Raw genomic sequence first — 19,041 nt, 5'->3', positions numbered from 1 at the left:
ATTGGCTGCAAGATGGATTCTCCGGTAGGAAAATCATATAATGCAACCCTCTTGTATATCCCACCCCCCCCCCGTTCCAGCAGGAGAATCATATAATTCATTCCTCTTGTGTCCCCCCCCCCGTTTTTTTATCTACTCAAATTATAATGCCAGTGAACTTTAAAATTGGAGGATATTCTATCATTATTTTTAGTAATTCGTTTAAAAACATTAGTAGGATACATTATTTGGCAATTTTTTTCCCCGTTTTTGGTGATTACAAATGCTCGGGGTTAGCGATTGCAAAGGTGTAAAAAAAATGACTTTTAATTGTCGGGAGAATTCCAAGAGCTAAAACTGAGCCTGATTTTTAATTTTAAGGAGACGGGAAATCCATTGTTCATTACTTTCTTACCATCTTTGCGAGTAAAGGCGTTGTTGAATCAACATAGGTGTTTCGGTTAGATGTAGTGGAACGGAAGCTGGATGACCATCGGTTGTGTCCATGATGGAGTGGGTGTAATAAAAAAGGGGATTTAAAGTGATATTGAAAACGGTGTCAACGTCCTCCCCCCCCCCTCTAACCCCATCCTTTGCTTGAGATAACAACAATACTATCTTGTGTTATTTGAAACATTACATCCTTAGAATCTGCTATAGTGTTTCGAAGAAAGAAGTTATATCTTGTATCCTGCATTAGAATGTTTTCCAATCTGTTTTCAATCCTTTTTCAATCTGCTTAAAAGTATGACATGTGTCTGTTTTAGATTTTGGTTGGTATGTTCAAAACTAAGGTCATTCATGTGCGCGGCGGCGTCCTCTTAAAACTCCATTGCTTCAGGGGACAAAAAAAATGTGTTGTACAAAGTGAGTGCGTCAACAAAAGTTGGTAAAAGTGTTTCAGATTTGTTTTCTTCTTTTTTTTCTTTCAAAATAAAACTTGACCCTTAACATTTAATGGTACTTGAAGTAGGTCAAGACGCACATTCTAGGCAGGTATTGGATTTTGACTATAAAGGTCAATCGCGTATTCGTCAAATTTTATCATCTATGATCGATACACACACTCCTTTTCATAAAGCAAAAAAAAAAAAAATCCATTAAATTGTAGTGAAATAAACAGGTGACTGACGTCTTCACGCTAGGACAATAATAATAATAATATAGATGGATCGATTTATCAAGTGTGGAAGATATTTTTAACAAATTGTGGAGGTGGGATGGGGGGAGGTAAAGGGGGGGGTACAGGGGGAGTAGGCGAGAAGAGCGAGAAGAATGAAACAAAGAACCTCGGTAAAGATTCATTTCATGAGGAGAAGAAAGAATATGAAATATATACATATATATATATATATAGAGAGAGAGAGAGAGAGAGAGCTGGTTGGTTGGCGTCTATCTTGGCGCAGAGTGCTCTATGTCCAGTGGACAGAGCGGAATATATGTTGATACTAGTTGAGACTAGTGGAACACTAGTAGTTGTAACTCGGAGTTTCACACGTTTTAGCGATCGTCAGACAACAATGTTCCCTCTCGAAGGAGTTGTCTGACGATCGCTAAAACGCGTGAAACTCCGAGTTACAACTACTAGTGTTCCACTAGTCTCAACTAGTATCAACATATATATATATATATATATATATATATATTTATATATATATATATATATATATATATATATATATATATATATATATATATATATATAAATATATATATATATATATATATATATATATATGACGTCAGTATGAAATTTTTTTGCCGACGTATTTGGAGCCGTATACAAGAATAACCATACGACAATGTATTGCACCCACACTATAGGTCAAAACTGAGGAAAATCAAAGATTTCTGTAGAACGAAACTTTGATAATTAAGTAAAGATAAAGTATATGCAAATATAAGCACGTGTCGTATATACAAATTAGAGGAGACGAGTGATAGGAAGAAGAAGACCTAAAGAGGAAAAAAAATTGATTTATCATTAATGTTTTTAACATTAATGAGAATACTATCATCCTTTCGTTTCTTGTTTATTTCCAGATGGATTTGACCGACACCAGTAAAGCAAGACAATGTTCCCTCTCGAAGGAGGCAAGTTTTAAGGGAACTTGAAGAATACTAATTTATGTCGTCCGTCAGGTGATACTTATCACGGGGATACAAATGCTGCTTAATCAGTGACGATAAAACCCTCAACAGGACAAATTAGAAATCCCTCTTTTCTCTATTTATTACTCTTATATACGAACTATATGGTTGATAACAGCCAAAATCACGGTTGGAACCACTCTGTCGGCGAGAACAATTATTTTTTAACGTATTTTCCAACTTATTGTGATACGAAACCACGTGGACAAGCAGACTACGATGACTTAAGTTTTTTGCCGCCTTGCACGTGAACACAAAAAAGCAGTTTTCCTATCCGTGGACGGGAACAAGAATACACAAATTCACGTAACAAAATCCATCGGTGTATAGACATTTCGAATGATGTAGTAGTCATTTAATAGAAGGACGCAAACGTCGCCATTATCGACTAGAGGAAACGTTCATAAACTTTACCCTGATGACAAAAAATACAATCTGCTTCGTTGAATTCTTAATTACCAGTATTACGTACGAGATATTGCTATAACAAATTACATGCACGACTAAAGTTAACATGATCAATTCTTGTCGACTGACCGTTACTGAACTATGTCGGTTTCTCGTATGTCAATCTTGCTGTGGTTCTTCTGTAGCACAGTAGCGCAGTATAGTGTACACTAATATAGTGCATTCGTTGCAATACAAGAAAAGCAGGAAAAAAGCAGGAAAAAAACAGATTAAAAGAATGACGTACTCTGAGGAATACAGCGATGAGGGGGGTTGCGCTAATGTGACCATTGAAGTCTTACAGACACTTGAATACACTCCAGCCGAACATTTCACTTCCGGGATTTTAATGCCAATATTGCTTATCATAGGCATACTTGATAATGTGGCATTTATGGTGGTCGTTGCTAGGTTGCCTGCCATGCGCACACCGACCAACTGTTATCTGGTCAATCTAGCTATCGCTGACGTCATCTTCCTCGTGTTCGCCATGGGAGAGAAAGTGTGGATCTACAAACAATCCCCTTACTCTGGCGACGCCGTCGTCTTTGGAGAAGTCTTCGGATGTGTTATTTTCCCTCTCCTGTCCGACGTTTCTTACTTCGCGTCACTCTGTTTTGTGACGTTGGTATCTTTCGAGCGGTTTATAGCAGTTTGTCGACCTCAAAACCGGAACCACTTTCAGCGACCTCTTTTTATCGCGCTCATGTGTATAGGCAGCTGGACGATTTCCACGGTGCTTTCAGCGACACTTATACCGGGCAACATACTGTATGAATATTATTGCTTTACATTACCAGATGTACCGCCCTACCATACGTATCCGACCGAGTACGCCACCTGTGGATCTCGTAAGCAGATGTGGTCGATCTATACGAATGGTTTACAGACGCTCCCGTTCATCGTATCTCTCTTATTAAATATATATCTATACGTCATGATCGTGAAGGGTCTGAATCAATCTATAAAGCGACTTAGGGGACATCAAGGGGGCAAAAAGGATCAAGACACCCGGGTCAGGGATCAAATTGCCCGGATGTTGATTCTTAACGGTGTGGTTTTCTTCGTATGTTTAGCACCGTTTGAAATGACATCTATCATATCAATGTTTCAAATACCGATCGAAGGCAACTGGTTGCCGAACACGGGTCGAGTGTTGTCATACTTCAACTCCGTCGTTAACCCTATCATATTTACCACAATGAGCCAACGGTATAGAGAGGCCTTTAAAATGACTTTCCTCCCTCAACGGTGTTCCAAAGTCGACGAGTCATCGACTACTAACGGTACCGCAGCCAGTACTACGACCACGTATATTAAAATGACAAAAGCCAAGGCTTGAAAAAAAAAAAAAAATAGTAAATTGTACCACCATTTTTTTTTTTTAATTGTTTTTTTTTTATCGCCTATTGCGCGTAATGGTCATTGACCCAACACGATCATATGGGAGAATTCCTTCTGCAATAGAGTTGTACTGCTTCCATGAAATTTGTTAAATATTGTCTGCATGAGAATATCCTGTGTAAATGAAAGGTCGCTGTGAATGAAGACCACCGAGATTAAATTGTCGTAACTTCCAAAAAAGATTTAGCTGGCGACAGCTGACAAACCTCCCACCTTAATTCTCTTTCTCTTTGAAGTAACATTCTCTCTCAACCACGCACAGTTTTACAGACAATCGCTCTCACTCAGTTGTAAATCGGAAATAAAAACTCACCTAGCCTCACAATCGCGCAGAAATACTCCCATTTCCCGCAAATCACTCGCAACCACACCTGGTAACTCCTATCCGGCGCTCGCAATCACTGACAAATCACTCCAAAATCATGCACAAACACACACATTCACTCAGAATCACTCGCCGACGCCACGCGGTCATTATTACCGCTCGCAATCAAACGCATTCAACTCACCAATCACTTACAATCATTCAACAATCACACACAGTCACTGCCAGCAGCCATACTCTAATCCATCACGTCATCACTTGCATAATGCGCAATAAACTTATATAGGCCTATACAAGTAAAGCCTTTCACTGTAAGTATAGAATATACGTTCCAAAAAGTGTGCAACCAATTGGCTCAATGGGTAACCATAGGCCTATATGCTATCTTCTTTAAGTAAATGATAACAGCATAACAACGCCGGATGAATCAATCTAGCATGTATGCGCTGCGTTTTTGCTCTTGATTTAGTTATGACTGCGACCAAATTATTCCAACTTTTTTCTCTTTTGCAAATATCCCACTTGTTTATCCCAATGTGAAAATCACATTACAAATCTCCTTATTCATGTGAATATATAATGTTAACTGACAATATCTAACATATATTTACTGACTCGAGTCATTCATTATAAGACAAACACGATATCTCACCAAACTTCAAATTTAAGCCGTGAATCTAAACTAGAGACTTACGTAGTATTTGAACGATGATGCATTAAAGCAGTAAGCCTCAAGTCAAGTGAGAAATTGCTTTTTTACCCCTTCAAATTCCCTATGTTTGAACATTTTGCTTCGCATCTTTTTTATCCAACTACCTCAAATATTGTAATTAATGTTTATTAGTCTTCCCAACGAAAAATTTGACTCCTTCAACACGTGTACCCCGTAAGTCACTTATAATGAAAATCAGACTGGCAGTAAGTATGTATTACTGTCGTCAAATTATTGTTTAATTGATTGCAACCATTTCAGAGAAGAGAAGTGTGGCAGGTCCGGGGGGGGGGGGGGTGGGGCGAAAGGAACTTCTTGATACAGGGTAGGTATACCATGAAACATTTATGTGGGTTTGATTAGACTATACAGTCTGGTGTAAAGAACACATTTTTATAGCTAATTATTTCCTCGAAAATATCACGAAAAACGAAATATTAACGATCAATTGCTTCGAAATTTTGTCCACACAACTTTGTTAAGGATTTCGTAACCTTGTTTCCTAGCTTATGGCTTTGCATTGTCAATACCGATTCCACGATACTCGTTGCTATGGGCTATTACACACTTAAGGTAGTATATGTTAGCATGGAATAACCATGAAAGTATTACCATGGTACAACGATATCTTTCAATATTGAACATGGCTTTTCACCATAATGCATTTCTGTGGAATTCATTTCCTTGCCGCTCTCCATGATATATAGATTGCATGAAACTAGTTGTAATAATCAGCCAGACGGTATCCAAGGCTCAATGATTTCAGGTTTCAGCTTTTGTAGCGAAGAAATCATTAATTAAAATCGGACCCAACGAAGGCCTGGCTAGCTCAGTTGGAAGATCGAGGGAATTTCAATCATTCACATGATCACACGTTCTATATTCCGAATTCTTTTTCTTCGTTATAAACTATAGTTTCTAGTTTTGATCTATACGTATAACCGTGTGCTATGTGTTACTTTTACTACTCACAAGTTATTTCATTTCACTGACTCTCTCATACGCGTTGAAATTTTCATCTAATTATGTCGAAGATGCACCGAAAGGAATTTATATTGGAAAATTAAATAACCTCTCCGCACGCTTTTAAATATGCCTAAGCGATTGAAGAATTAATAAACACCCACTCGCTTCCTTCCACAATTAGCCTACAGGTTCGACTGTATTTGACATCTAGTTGAATGATTTATCTCTCCACGCGCTTAAATGGACACTTATCCGAAAATAGGAAGTGTTAGTACATAACTAACTCGATACAATGAAGTTAGAGCTACTCCATAAAACGAACTCTGTATATAACATTATTTGCGTAACTACTCCGAATGGAAGCTCCGTATATTTGATGCGCAAATGTGAAACAGGTGTATATATATATATATATATATATATATATATGCTTTTTTGTAAAAACAAAAGTTTGCAGGCAACTAAATATTGAATATCGAATTGCATTATTCTCTTGGTATTTAACTTTCATTCGTAGCAAAAACCCTTACTGCTGACAACCCTTGGTAGATTTTCAACCCCCCCCCCAAAAAAAAACCTGCTCTAAGAGATGGAGTCGCGTTTCATTATGGCTTACACCATACGATGTGTGTTGATTTAGGTTATAACACAACCAGACACAAATAATTGGATCTGTCGTGTGAAAGAAATGGTTTCGTGTTATCGATTTGCACCAGGTTGAATTACCTGAGACTTCGCGAGCTCACCAAAATGGTTGATAATTTAATCTAATTTTGTTCCCGCTCGGCTACATGACGGTGCCAACATATAGAATGCAAACGGTAGTAATCATTACTCATCCCTAAACCATATACTATAGTTATAGCAGCCGGTATGCAAAAAGGAATTTTTTCAAACTTTATATTACTACCAAGTGTGACGTCAGCTGCTCTACGGTACATTGCCCTTGACGACACTGAAAGAAATAATGTTGAATTGTAGCAGATCATAATTGAGGAGATGATAGATCTTGCGTCTACAATGGAAGACATAGACGACATGATATGATATATGTTTTTTTATATCATTATTATATCAATATGTTTCTTTTATTTGTCGGGGGATGAAAAGCGGGACAAAGAGCTATTATCGTGGACCTCGACAAAAGATAATAGCAGGTATAGAGTGTTTGGAACCCATGACGACTGGGGAAGGGGGAGGGGGAGGGGGGTAGGGGTGGATGCGAGTCAGAAAAGCATTTCCGTGAGCATTTTGTTTTCAGTTCTGTTTCTCAAACGTACCGATTTTCAACCATAGCCTTAAGTTAAGACTATTACGGTGTAACGTACTGATTGCAAAGGAAGATTATGCTATACTAGAAAGAAATGATTTGGTAACATTATAAGAAATGATTTGGTAAATCAAGGGTTGGTTGAATTCATTTACACGCTAATCTACGATGTTCACTGGTATTATTATTATTACTTTATGGTTTATTATTAATTCCTGTTTTTATATAAACTACGCTCTTTTATACATAATAAATTTATTGATGTAAACATTTTACCAAAACCCATGAAAAATCCCGAAACTTTTCTGTTCCGTTTTTGAAAGGGATATACAAACATACTTGTATAGACAAAAAAAAAACAATGTCATAGATTTGATACAATAGAAAATTGTTGTCTCTCTTTTAAGACGGAAGTTTTCCGTTTTCAGATAAAGATAAATAAATGACTTCACTAAATATATCCATTTGTTTGGTTTTGCCTAAAAAAGATGAACTGGTTTTCTGTTCCGATGTAGACCGTACCTACAGGTAGTCAAACGTATGAAATATAGTTCGACTTTTTCACCAATACATTTGTGATTTGAAGCATGTATAAATATACTATGGGCCAATTTGAGATTTGACAATTTAGTATTATTCTGTGGTGTAATGAGGTTTTGTTAATTCACCTAATTCCATCACGTTTTGCTTCAACAAACTCTTGCATATAGAAAGCTTTCCATTGACGCAGTTATGCAATTAAGGTTACTTTCTTAACAAGATCATTCTTGCATCCACCCGGAAAATAACAGGGGCTGGAAATTTTCCCTTATTTTCAAGGTAAGGTTACCATGCAAGCGTAAAGATTAATCTTATATATTTTACTCAACACGGTAATATGAAGGAAAAAAAAGTCTCCAAAAAAATTCACTGTTTTAGGAAATTTATTAAAAGTTTCCCCATAGCTTTACTAATTAGAAAGCAGTAGTAATATATTTGAACTTTCATTGTGAGTTACAACATATATAGAGACTTTTAACAAACCACAGTTAAAAAGAAATGAAAAATAAAGAATCTCTTGGCGAAGAAAACGGCACTTTTTTATTCTCCCCTTTTCATAGACATCATTTATTACTTTAACATTCTGTCCTTAGTTTTACTTTTACATTATTGAGATCATTTGATATACTGAATTTATTGAATCTGGAGTTGAAGTGGAGATGAAGAACTGAGAAGATTGTTCACAGTTTTTGTAAGATCCTCTGAAAATTTGCAGTTATAGACTTATTTATGATTTTAACCAGAGCAGGCGGAAGCATAATATCATCTTCATGATTATACTTTAGGGCAAGGGGTAAAGTAGGTATGAATTCAAAGATTTTTTGAAGCCTAACGTTCTTTCACACCTTTATTAATTTCTTGTGATATCTATTTGCTTTTCTATTTCTGTTTTTTTTCTTTAATTAGTGGGAGTAAATTCTATCTTGCTGGGAATAGACGTGTTCTATTTTTTGGCATGGGTATATAAATTTCTCTTTGCGTTTTTGTATAGTGTATATATCGATTTTTTTTTATGCTACTTGTAGAAAATGAACAAAAATTAAATTAAAATTTTTGAAGGCTGGTGAAGGGGAACAGGATATTACAGCAGAATCGCTCATGTACTTTGAGGCTTTGTCAAGGGTTTATTATAGTGAAATGTGTTTATTAAAATGTTATATTATTCATAACTTTTTCGTACTGTGTACGATCATTTTTTTTATCTCTCATCTAATTTCTATAGTTGTGATTCTTATAGTTGTGTACAATCTCAAGGCAAAAAGAACACTTGTTTGGTAAAGAAGATCCGTTATGTAATGATATAATATATGTTACATTAGTGGTTAACATTAGAAATGTTCATCTTATTACATAGCTCGTGGAAGCACCTTTGAATATTATTTTTTAATAAGTTTCGACATTTTGATGATCTTTGAAACATTCAACAATAACAACAAAACAAAATGAAATAAAATAAAAATAAATGAATTTGTTAAACAGAGCTAGCAGCGTTCTTGGATGTCTGATATGCCGAATTTCTGACCGTTTGTTTAGAAAGACATGGTATATATTAATATTCGCATAAATTTTGAATCATGTATCAAAGACATGGGAAATAAAAGATTAACCGCGCCTAATCCAAAAGATTGATCGTTTATTTTTTTTTTATTGCTGGGAATGGGTTGATGTGTGTACCGAAGATTTGAGGGTAAAAATCGTTTGATAGGTCAGTCGTGCGAGGGGTAGTTGTGGGGTGAAGGGAACTCAAAAGGGTGAAACGACAAAAGTCCCGGTGTACCTATATCGTTAGTTCCAGTTATAAACAGACATGGTCCGACATTGAAAAAGACCAACGAGTAGAAAGAAAAACAAATGAGGGTAATTTGCTCGGTATACAAAATTGAATGAACTTACAGGATTAGTCTAGCATAATTCATTACATGACACAATGTTATATATGTATATTTATGTATTTACCACAAAATTTAGTCTGTCAGTGCTAGTTTTCATTTTTTTTTTTTTTCATAAGGAAATCATTCTACGAGACTAATTGTGAAGTTTCTGTCAAGCGATTTAAATTTATTGGAATTGCTGAGGTTGGTTTGGTGGCCAAAAAATTGTTATGTATATGTATCTACTAGGATTTAAAAATTAAAAGTGTTCACTGTTTTATTGCTTGCAAAACTTTAAACGAAAGCGGGCTTCCACGGAGAATGTTAACTATAAATACTAAGCATAATCGTTTGAATGAAGTCTGTATATAGAAAAAAAAATATGAAATGAAAAACAAATTGTACAGCTGTTCGTTTATGACTTCCATTAGTCACATTATTAATATTTTTCTCCGACGAAGTTATTGTTTCTTTGTGTATAATATCATTTTATATTTTAGTTTGGTTGTGGAGAGATGTTGAGGGGGAAAACTATCACCAATGAAAATATCAAGGGAGATAATGATCAGACTGAATAAACGGAAATGTTGATGTTCTAAAATCAGAAGCCAGTATTTTGCATTACAATGATTTATCTTTATTGTTAAAGTATAGAAAAGAGAACAATATGAATGATCGATTGTGTTCGATAACAATGAGTTCTTTTATTTAAAACAAAAGATTAATGACAATAGCTTGCATTGTAATGTTTGCTCGCATTTGTAATATTTGCTTGACTTCCTTGTCACTCTGTATGTTAAGTTGTATGTTTTCATGCAGCTGGCTCGTCAGAAAAGACTTTTCATTGAAATTACAAATAGAAGAAAAAAGGGAATATTTTTCGTGTGATTATTTTTTGGCTTTATATTTATGCAAATGACGTTGTTTTGGATGCACAATAGGAGACAGTGTTTCCATCAAGTTGGTTTCAACATCAATATCGAAATGGACTAAAAGAAAGTAAATCGAAATCTTTCATTAAGGTTGTTTTATATTTACTCATGGCTTTAAAGGTAGATCAGATTTGACACGTATTTTATTCATTTCAAAAGGTAAGCTTTATATCAGGGTGGTTAAATTGTTCCTTTAGGCTACAGACAACCGCACGTCGCGTCTACGCCATCACGTGATCATAACTACCTGCAACTATGCCTATGATAAAAAAATGGGAACTAGGTTTTGTTGTTGAAAGGAATGCCACAGTTGGTTAAGTTATCCGCTTCCCTTTATTTCCTTTTCAAGAAATGGAATGATTAAAAAAGATGTTAATTTAAACCGTGACTCTGCCTTTGTGAATGTGAGTAAGAATTTAAAGTCTCAGCATACGATTAAGGTGGCAGAAGTCTACAATAGTGGATTACCGACCTTTCTAACTGGTTTCGAACCCCTGTATATACAATCAGCGTCCATGGCCTAGATGGTTAGGTTGTCCGTATATAAAGCGGGAGGCCCCGGTTCGAATCCCGGTGGAGGCTGGAAGTTGTTTCATTGTTCTGCATTTTCCAACTTACTACCGTTTCATATATGCATATATATATATATATATATATATATATATATATATATATATATATATATACATAGTAAATACAGCACTTTCGGATACATTGTGATTTCGTCCTTTTCTTTGAAAATCGATTTGTATATATTTGTTATAAAATCCCCTTTAATACATACAACTCAAAGGTAGAATAAATTAGCTCATTTAAGAAAACAATCAAGAAATGCAGATATATTGCCATTATTGCACTGTAAGGTATCTTAGTTTAGCATTTTGTTTTAATAGCCGGCTCTCTGCAGTATTACTTTACGCTGTCGGCCGTACGGGTAGCAATGCGTCGATCGTATACGTATACATAGCTATATCATTAAAACGCATCAACATGTTTTTGTCATTCTTTCAGGTTTCTAATGACATTTTAAAACTTTGTATTCTGTATATACAAATACATTTACAAATCATTCGCTAATGACAAAGCAATAAATAACAGGAAATTCATCAAACTTGAATTTATGTTTCAGTAGGTAAACATTTTCCATCTGAATGATTTTTAATATCACACAATTTATGGCATGAATAAACTATTTTTTTTTAAAGAGAAAGATTAAGATGATGTATTTTTCCACTTTGGTGAAATTTGTTGATGCATGTATTCTCAGGCAAATAGAAGACAAGATAAGAAAACAGGGCATTTTACAGCAAGAATGTGCTCGCGTTCAAAGACTCAGGGAATTAATAAAAACGATTTTATTAAAAGACCCCCCCCCCCACCTCGACCACGAGGTGACCTCTTCTTTTAGCCCCTTTTCAACGAAACCGGAAACATCTTAGTTGTTACAGTGTTGCTACGATTGAAGTGGTGGTACTAGTAAATCTAGCAAACCGGGCGTTATGTCAGTTCCTCAGATGCAACACAAAACTCAATACAGGAAAACAAACTTTTGATGGCTACAAATAATATGTTAAAATACATTACAAATTTTGTCAAGGACAAATAGTGTAGAGTGTCATCCAAAATGTGATCTTTCGTTCATAGCAAGTTTAAGGAACATGGTTTGGTTGAGTTATTAAAATTTATTAATAAAACAAAAAGTGGATTTAACAGTAACATAAAGGTCTGCACTTAGGAGCACGACTTCGCTATCAGTTTAACCTTAAACGAGCATGCCAGAGATATTAGCATATTTGAAAGATAAATATCTCAAACCATAAAAGCTATATAAACAATGATAGCCCATCTAATCGTTTTTCTTAAGTCCAAACAAATTTGTAGCAGGAACGATGAGATTAGGCGAAAGATGTTCTGACTTCAAATTGAAGTAAACAAACCTAACATTTAATAACAATAACAACAGTTTAGGAAAGGTCTTTCACTTGATGAAACGGTTAAAATCTCACTAATTATTAGCAGTTCAATGATTATTGGTGTGCGCGCGCGCATTTGTGTTCAAAACATGTCTTATACGTTGGTGTGTAACTTATCTATATGCGTCATGATGACTAACCTATACATAGTGGTTAAAAGCACACCTTATAGTTTTTAGTGTTTATATTTTCGTGTGAGAAAAGAAGGCGGCAATCTGCCCTGACTAGTGATTATGAAAAAAATTTGGACGATGAAATGAAAGTAATCAGTCCATTGAAGTAAAGTTCTAGAGACTGGGGGCGGGGGCGGGTGGAGCTAAGGGAGGGGTATACTGTAGTTCAAAATGGCCAAGCAAACTAATGATAAATGTTAATTTACAGGCTGAGATTGTGTAATAATGTACTACTAAATTGATTATAAAAACTGGAATACACATGAAAGGATGGAATCTAACAGCTCCATGTGTCATGTGTTCCATACCGTGCATTTGCCATGTGTTCCGTACCGTACGTTTGTCATGTTTTTCTATACCGTGCATTTTGCCATGTTTTCCATACCGTGCATTTGCCATGTGTTCCATACCGTGCATTTGCCATGTTTTCCATACCGTGCATTTGCCATGTGTTCCATACCGTGCACTGTGTTCCATACCATGCATTTATCATGTTGTTCCATACCGTGCATTTATCATGTTGTTCCATACCGTGCATTTATCATGTTGTTCTATACGTACATTTGTCATGTTGTTCCATACCGTGCATTTGTCATGCATGTTGTTCCATACCGTGCATTTGCCATGTATTCCGTACCGTACGTTTGTCATGTTTTTCTATACCGTGCATTTTGCCATGTTTTCCATACCGTGCATTTGCCATGTGTTCCATACCGTGCATTTGCCATGTTTTCCATACCGTGCATTTGCCATGTGTTCCATACCGTGCATTTGTAATGTGTTCCATACCATGCATTTATCATGTTGTTCCATACCGTGCATTTATCATGTTGTTCCATACCGTGCATTTATCATGTTGTTCTATACGTACATTTGTCATGTTGTTCCATACCGTGCATTTGTCATGCATGTTGTTCCATACCGTGCATTTGCCATGTGTTCCGTACCGTACGTTTGTCATGTTTTTCTATACCGTACGTTTGTCATGTTTTTCTATACCGTGCATTTTGCCATGTTTTCCATACCGTGCATTTGCCATGTGTTCCATACCGTGCATTTGCCATGTTTTCCATACCGTGCATTTGCCATGTGTTCCACACCGTGCATTTGTAATGTGTTCCATACCATGCATTTAATATGTTGCTCCATTCCGTACATTTTTCATGCATGTTGTTCCATACCGTGCATGTGTAATGTGTTCCATACCATGCATTTATCATGTGTTCCATACCGTGCATTTGGCTATAACTTATATGAGTTCTTTGTAAAGGACAAATCCCAAAGCAGCAAAGAAAAAGATCGTTTCCTGGAGCTGTCACTCTATGATGTCATTTTGTTTTGAAACCTTTAATTTCTCTTTATTTTCATATTTTCAAGGTACTTTAAAACGTAAAACCAGCGCCATTAAGTCATCTTACTATAGCATTATTATGTAAGAATCAGCATTTGCAAAGCCAATATCCATCCAAAGAAAAATAGAACTGCAAAAAAAAAAAAACGGAAATGAAAATGAAAATGAAGTAATTAAATGAAAAATGGAAGCAAATGTGGCACGATGATGTCATAAAACTTTAGACTTGATCAAGTCTTCACCTTAAATGTGAAGAAACATTAAATATGGACAGCTTTTTCTAAGCTGTTTGCGACAGCTGTCAATGTCAGGTATCAGGGGGTAGGAGCCGGGGGGGGGGGGGTACTTGGGGCACGTGCCCCCACTTTTTTCTCAAAAGGGAAATGTGCCCTACTGGCAAATAAAATGTGCCCTTTTGATGAAGAACTGTCTTTTGGATATCTTAAGCCTTTGTTAATTTTAATATTTTATTTTAACTATTTATTTTGAGTCTATACATGCTTTTTTTTAAATGGCATCACATATCTTTTTGTAGCACGGTTAACAATAAACAATCTCAATAAATAAAACATCAATGTCGCAGCGCACCATAATAGTATTGATAGCATACTTACACGTAATATAGTTAAGTGATATGGCTGGTGTGTATCGGTTTATAGCATAATGAGTGGTAGTTGTGGAATAAGAAAGTGCCCCTCTGATGTTGTACCCCCCCCCCGCTTTTATGAAGCTCCCTACTCCCCTGACAGGTATCTCTCTATTATTTATATCAATAATGATGTTCGACTTTGTGTCTCATGTATACAGCATTTAACGATTGAAGAGGTGATGCAGCGACCGTTGTCCAATCATTGTCATTCATGGGCCTCAAATATTTAAAGATAAAGAAAAACAATGTTCTTGACGAATCACCTTGAAAGAGAGGAGTTGTTTCGTATGAAAAACACAAATTATAGAAATTAATGTTGCTATACACTATGTCACGTGGTTTAAGAAATTAATGTTAGATTGCCAGGACCAATCGCTCCTGTCGGTATTCGATATCTTGGCGTATTTTTGATTTAAACAGATTATTAGAGCTGAACAAATGGCGAGTTAAATGATATCCCAGACATTACGCCTCATTAATCGCAGCTGTTAGCAAAAATGAAATCGAACTATATCATAACATATTCTAAATTTGGTTGTCCTTTACCCCCCCCCCACCCCCAAAATAAAATACCAGGAAACCCATGCAAACACTGTCATATAATTCCGTAGCATTAATTTTAAAGAAGCTACTTCGCTGTCTGTATTCATGATAGCAAAACGCTGTCGGTTACCTCCACCAGTCTCGGGTAAGTTTAACTATTTAAAAAAACTTTTTAACTTTAAAAAATAAAGACAAATATGACAAGAGCAAAAGCACGATGAATATAGTAATGACGTCATCGAGGTTGCACATAATATCTAGTTTCCTACTTCCCGCCGATGAGACACAAACTTGTTAAAACACCGTCTTCACTACTTTCTCTTTAACAGAATAAATAACTCTATGAGATTTGGCAAACAACAAAATCTTTATATATCACCAGATTATAATGGCCACTTTGAAACCGTATGTTGGACAAAAATTTAGGAATAAGGATTTAACTCTAGGCAATTAGGTGATCTAAAAGAAAAGGGCAAACGTGAAATTGTAAACACATGTGACATTTGTAGAGGGTTTAGAGCACACTACTTGCCGTCCAAGTTGATAAGGAATATGAATAATATTACGAGATTGTCCAGGACTTACTCTCTCTAGTTAACCTATTTACTTCCTAATCAGAGAGAATTTTATTGATGTAACATTACCTTCACCTATCTTTAGTAGTTTTCTGTTCTTTGGAAGGATACAACATAAAACAAAAAATAATAAACTTTACGAATTTACTGAAATCGTCTCTTCACACTTCACAGTTACAGAACGACAATGGCAAGGACGAGTTACGGATACTTTTAGACAGAAACAAATAATAATAAAATAACATACCATTCACTGCAGGCTTCTAATTTTCAGACGATTTTACGAAAAAGAAAATATAAAGTTTTATTCAAAATCTGATTGTACATAATCACATGTTGCATATCGACATAGATTTGTTTAAAGTAACACGGACACCTAACTAATTTGCCTCAAATTCAGTACATTTGTTGTGTGTTTTCTGTTGACATTTTTAGAAAAGCTCTTTTTCGTTTGCAAGATATACACATTTGACTCATTAAACTCATTAAAATACGACGTGGAGTATTGCGCTTATCGAAATTTCTTATTTGAGCCCTTTAATAAGTTAAGCACTTGTTAAAAGCCTATATGTATCATTTGAATAATGGGATGTTCCTCTTTTCTAAGAAGACAATAAAATATATTTCAAAAAGTCGCCTTAGGCCACAAACCTGTGTTCACTGTCCTTGAAATGACATTTGTAAAATAAAGCAGTCACTCCCTTTACATCATCGATTTGCATAATTAGCTAATGTTTTTTATATAAATAACACTAGAATTAAGCACAAAACTTGGTCATCAACAAAAACATCAGCAACAAGTAATTGCCAATATGACGTCCAATTTTGAAAAGTGTGTGTCTATTGCTTACATAGAAAATACGTGTATGCAATTGTGTCCACATCTATACATATATTACTATACGTCCTGAGCTGCAAGACTTGCTATTTATAGTGTGCAGAAATATAGTAATGATAATATAATGTAATTTACTGGAGCTTTTGAAAGCATGCATTGCGTCGGATTTGCATTTTCTTCAGATAAGTCAAGAACTTATTCCGCTCTTCAAGTATATAGTTTATGAATAACTTAATAACGGACTATATACCACCCTTGATGGATTTTTAAAAAAATGTCACTTAATGTGGCCTCTGGCTTGTGATTATTCAATAGTAATATAAGTTGCCAGAAACGTTTAAAGTGACACGAAAGACTAAGGTAAAATACGTCATAGTGTCTGTTATATGCATGCGTGTGGAAACATGTTTAGTGTATATAGTCATACATCAGTATAGACCTTGAAGCCACCACATGATTAATAAAGGTAAAAATAATATAAAATAAAGCAAAATTACATTACATTTTTTGACACAACAGTTGATAAACAATATACTCATATAATCGATTAATTTTAAACGAGAAGCTTCATGGCCTAACAATGGGCGGGGCGGTGGGGGGGGGGGGGCAACAACAAGGAAGAGAGAAAAAGAATAAGAAACAACAAAATATGTGTACTTTTGTATACACAATTATTGGACTGAATGAACACATATAGTATGAGACGGTAAATAATGAACACTTAAACTTGTGACAGGTTATAATCAATAATAAACTGGATATATATCCTATCTTACTGAAGAAACCATCAATAATCAATAATGAACTGGATATGTCCCTATCTTACTGAAGATAGAATCAATAATCAATATTCTATAATAAACTGGATATAAACCCTATACTGAAGAAACAATCAATAATGAATAATAAACTGGATATATACCCTATCTTACTGAAGAAAGAATCAATAATGGATAATTAACTGAATATATACTCAATCTTACTGAAGAAAAACAGTGAACAATTATCAGTGATGATGTGGTTAACGACCGTGTCCTTTAAACGTGAGATAGACGGAAGGGATGTCTACTGGTAATGTGATAATTCCAGACATTTATAGCACGATTTCATAAGCGTAAGTAACCGCAATTGTATACGGTAAGGATGACAGTGGATATAAAATACAGAAGGCAACCTTCGAAACGGTTTAATACTGGTTGTAAATAATAATAATTAAAAAAGAAAAAGATCGGGTCGGTTCTTGTTTGATGCAACAGTAATGAAATACCATAAAAACAAATGTATAAATATAGTTTATTAACGACATCAGCTTTTCCTCCATTAAACTACTTTAAACGGTGTGCATGCGGCGCGCGCGTGTGTGTGTGTGTGTGGGGGGGGGGGGGGTACTTTTGAAGGGATTGAGGGTGATGATGGGTGAAAGTGGGTCTCAGGCGATAGAAAGGTTATATTCCTTCCATCCTATCCAGAATCTCTACGACAGTAACAATTTAATTTACTGTAGGTAAAGGTAAGATCTTTGGGGTCAGGATGATCAGGAATGGTGATTGGGGGGGGGGGGGAGGAGGGTCAGGTGATGTGAATGTGGTGGGGTGGGGTTCAGGTGAAACAAAAAATTATTTTCTCCTTCTTCCATTCTCCTTTTCAGGGTATGTAACATAGGAATTTCTAATTCCTCATAAAGCATTCCAAAAGAATTACCACGTCCTCGGAAGAATTCTATTGTTAAGGGGTATGAAGGTTAAGGCTACTTGGATTTGAACAATTACAAATATTGGGTTCCTCAGTGTGAATGTAGAACACACCTCTGTGTGTGCGAGTGGGGGTGGGGTGGGAGGGGGGGGGGGTATCCATATACCGTTTGCTCCCTCAGTCAGTGTCTATGTCCTATTTTACAAGCTTTGCAATATTTTAATGTTCTTGGTAAATAAACTTAAAACAAAAGATTACTCAATGCACTATGCATCTAAGCGTCGTTGGTTTGTTATCACAACCTTTTGGTATAATTCATCATCGTTAAAGCAACGTTAAGGACTTGAAAACCATGCCCTGCGATACTCCAATTCGTCATACCATCAACAGGAAAGACAAAATAAATAACAACCGTCAAAGAATCGGCATCGAAATTATGAAACATTACATTTCATATTTTTTTTTTTAATTCGTTGGGCAAAAGTTAGAATTTTCTACATTGTTAACTTTTCGAGATATCTTTTATTTGTTATCATTCGAACTTCTGGATTTTCGAAGAAGAGAATGATATGGAAATTAATATCTGGAACGTGATAGGTGTTGTTTACATTCGAACACATATGTTTATTATTCAACGCATTGTATATAAC

General features: G+C 35.5%; 1 protein-coding gene across 1 annotated transcript in view; it reads left to right on the top strand.

Annotated features, from left to right (window-relative positions):
* The window catches only part of LOC139979840 (neuromedin U receptor homolog nmur-2-like), a 31,186-nt gene extending 20,088 nt beyond the window's left edge, over window positions 1-11,098 (top strand). Inside the window, exon 2 of the mRNA XM_071990995.1 lies at window positions 2,023-11,098. Coding sequence (XP_071847096.1) covers window positions 2,816-3,919 — 1,104 coding nt within the window. The 5' untranslated portion in view covers window positions 2,023-2,815 and the 3' untranslated portion in view covers window positions 3,920-11,098. The remainder of the gene's footprint in view (window positions 1-2,022) is intronic.
* The last annotated feature ends 7,943 nt before the right edge of the window (window positions 11,099-19,041 follow it).

This window comes from Apostichopus japonicus, chromosome 14, assembly GCF_037975245.1.
Source record: "Apostichopus japonicus isolate 1M-3 chromosome 14, ASM3797524v1, whole genome shotgun sequence".
NCBI lineage: Eukaryota > Metazoa > Echinodermata > Holothuroidea > Aspidochirotida > Stichopodidae > Apostichopus > Apostichopus japonicus.
Note: the sequence above shows the minus strand (reverse complement) of the source record. Positions and strands in the feature narration are given on the sequence as shown.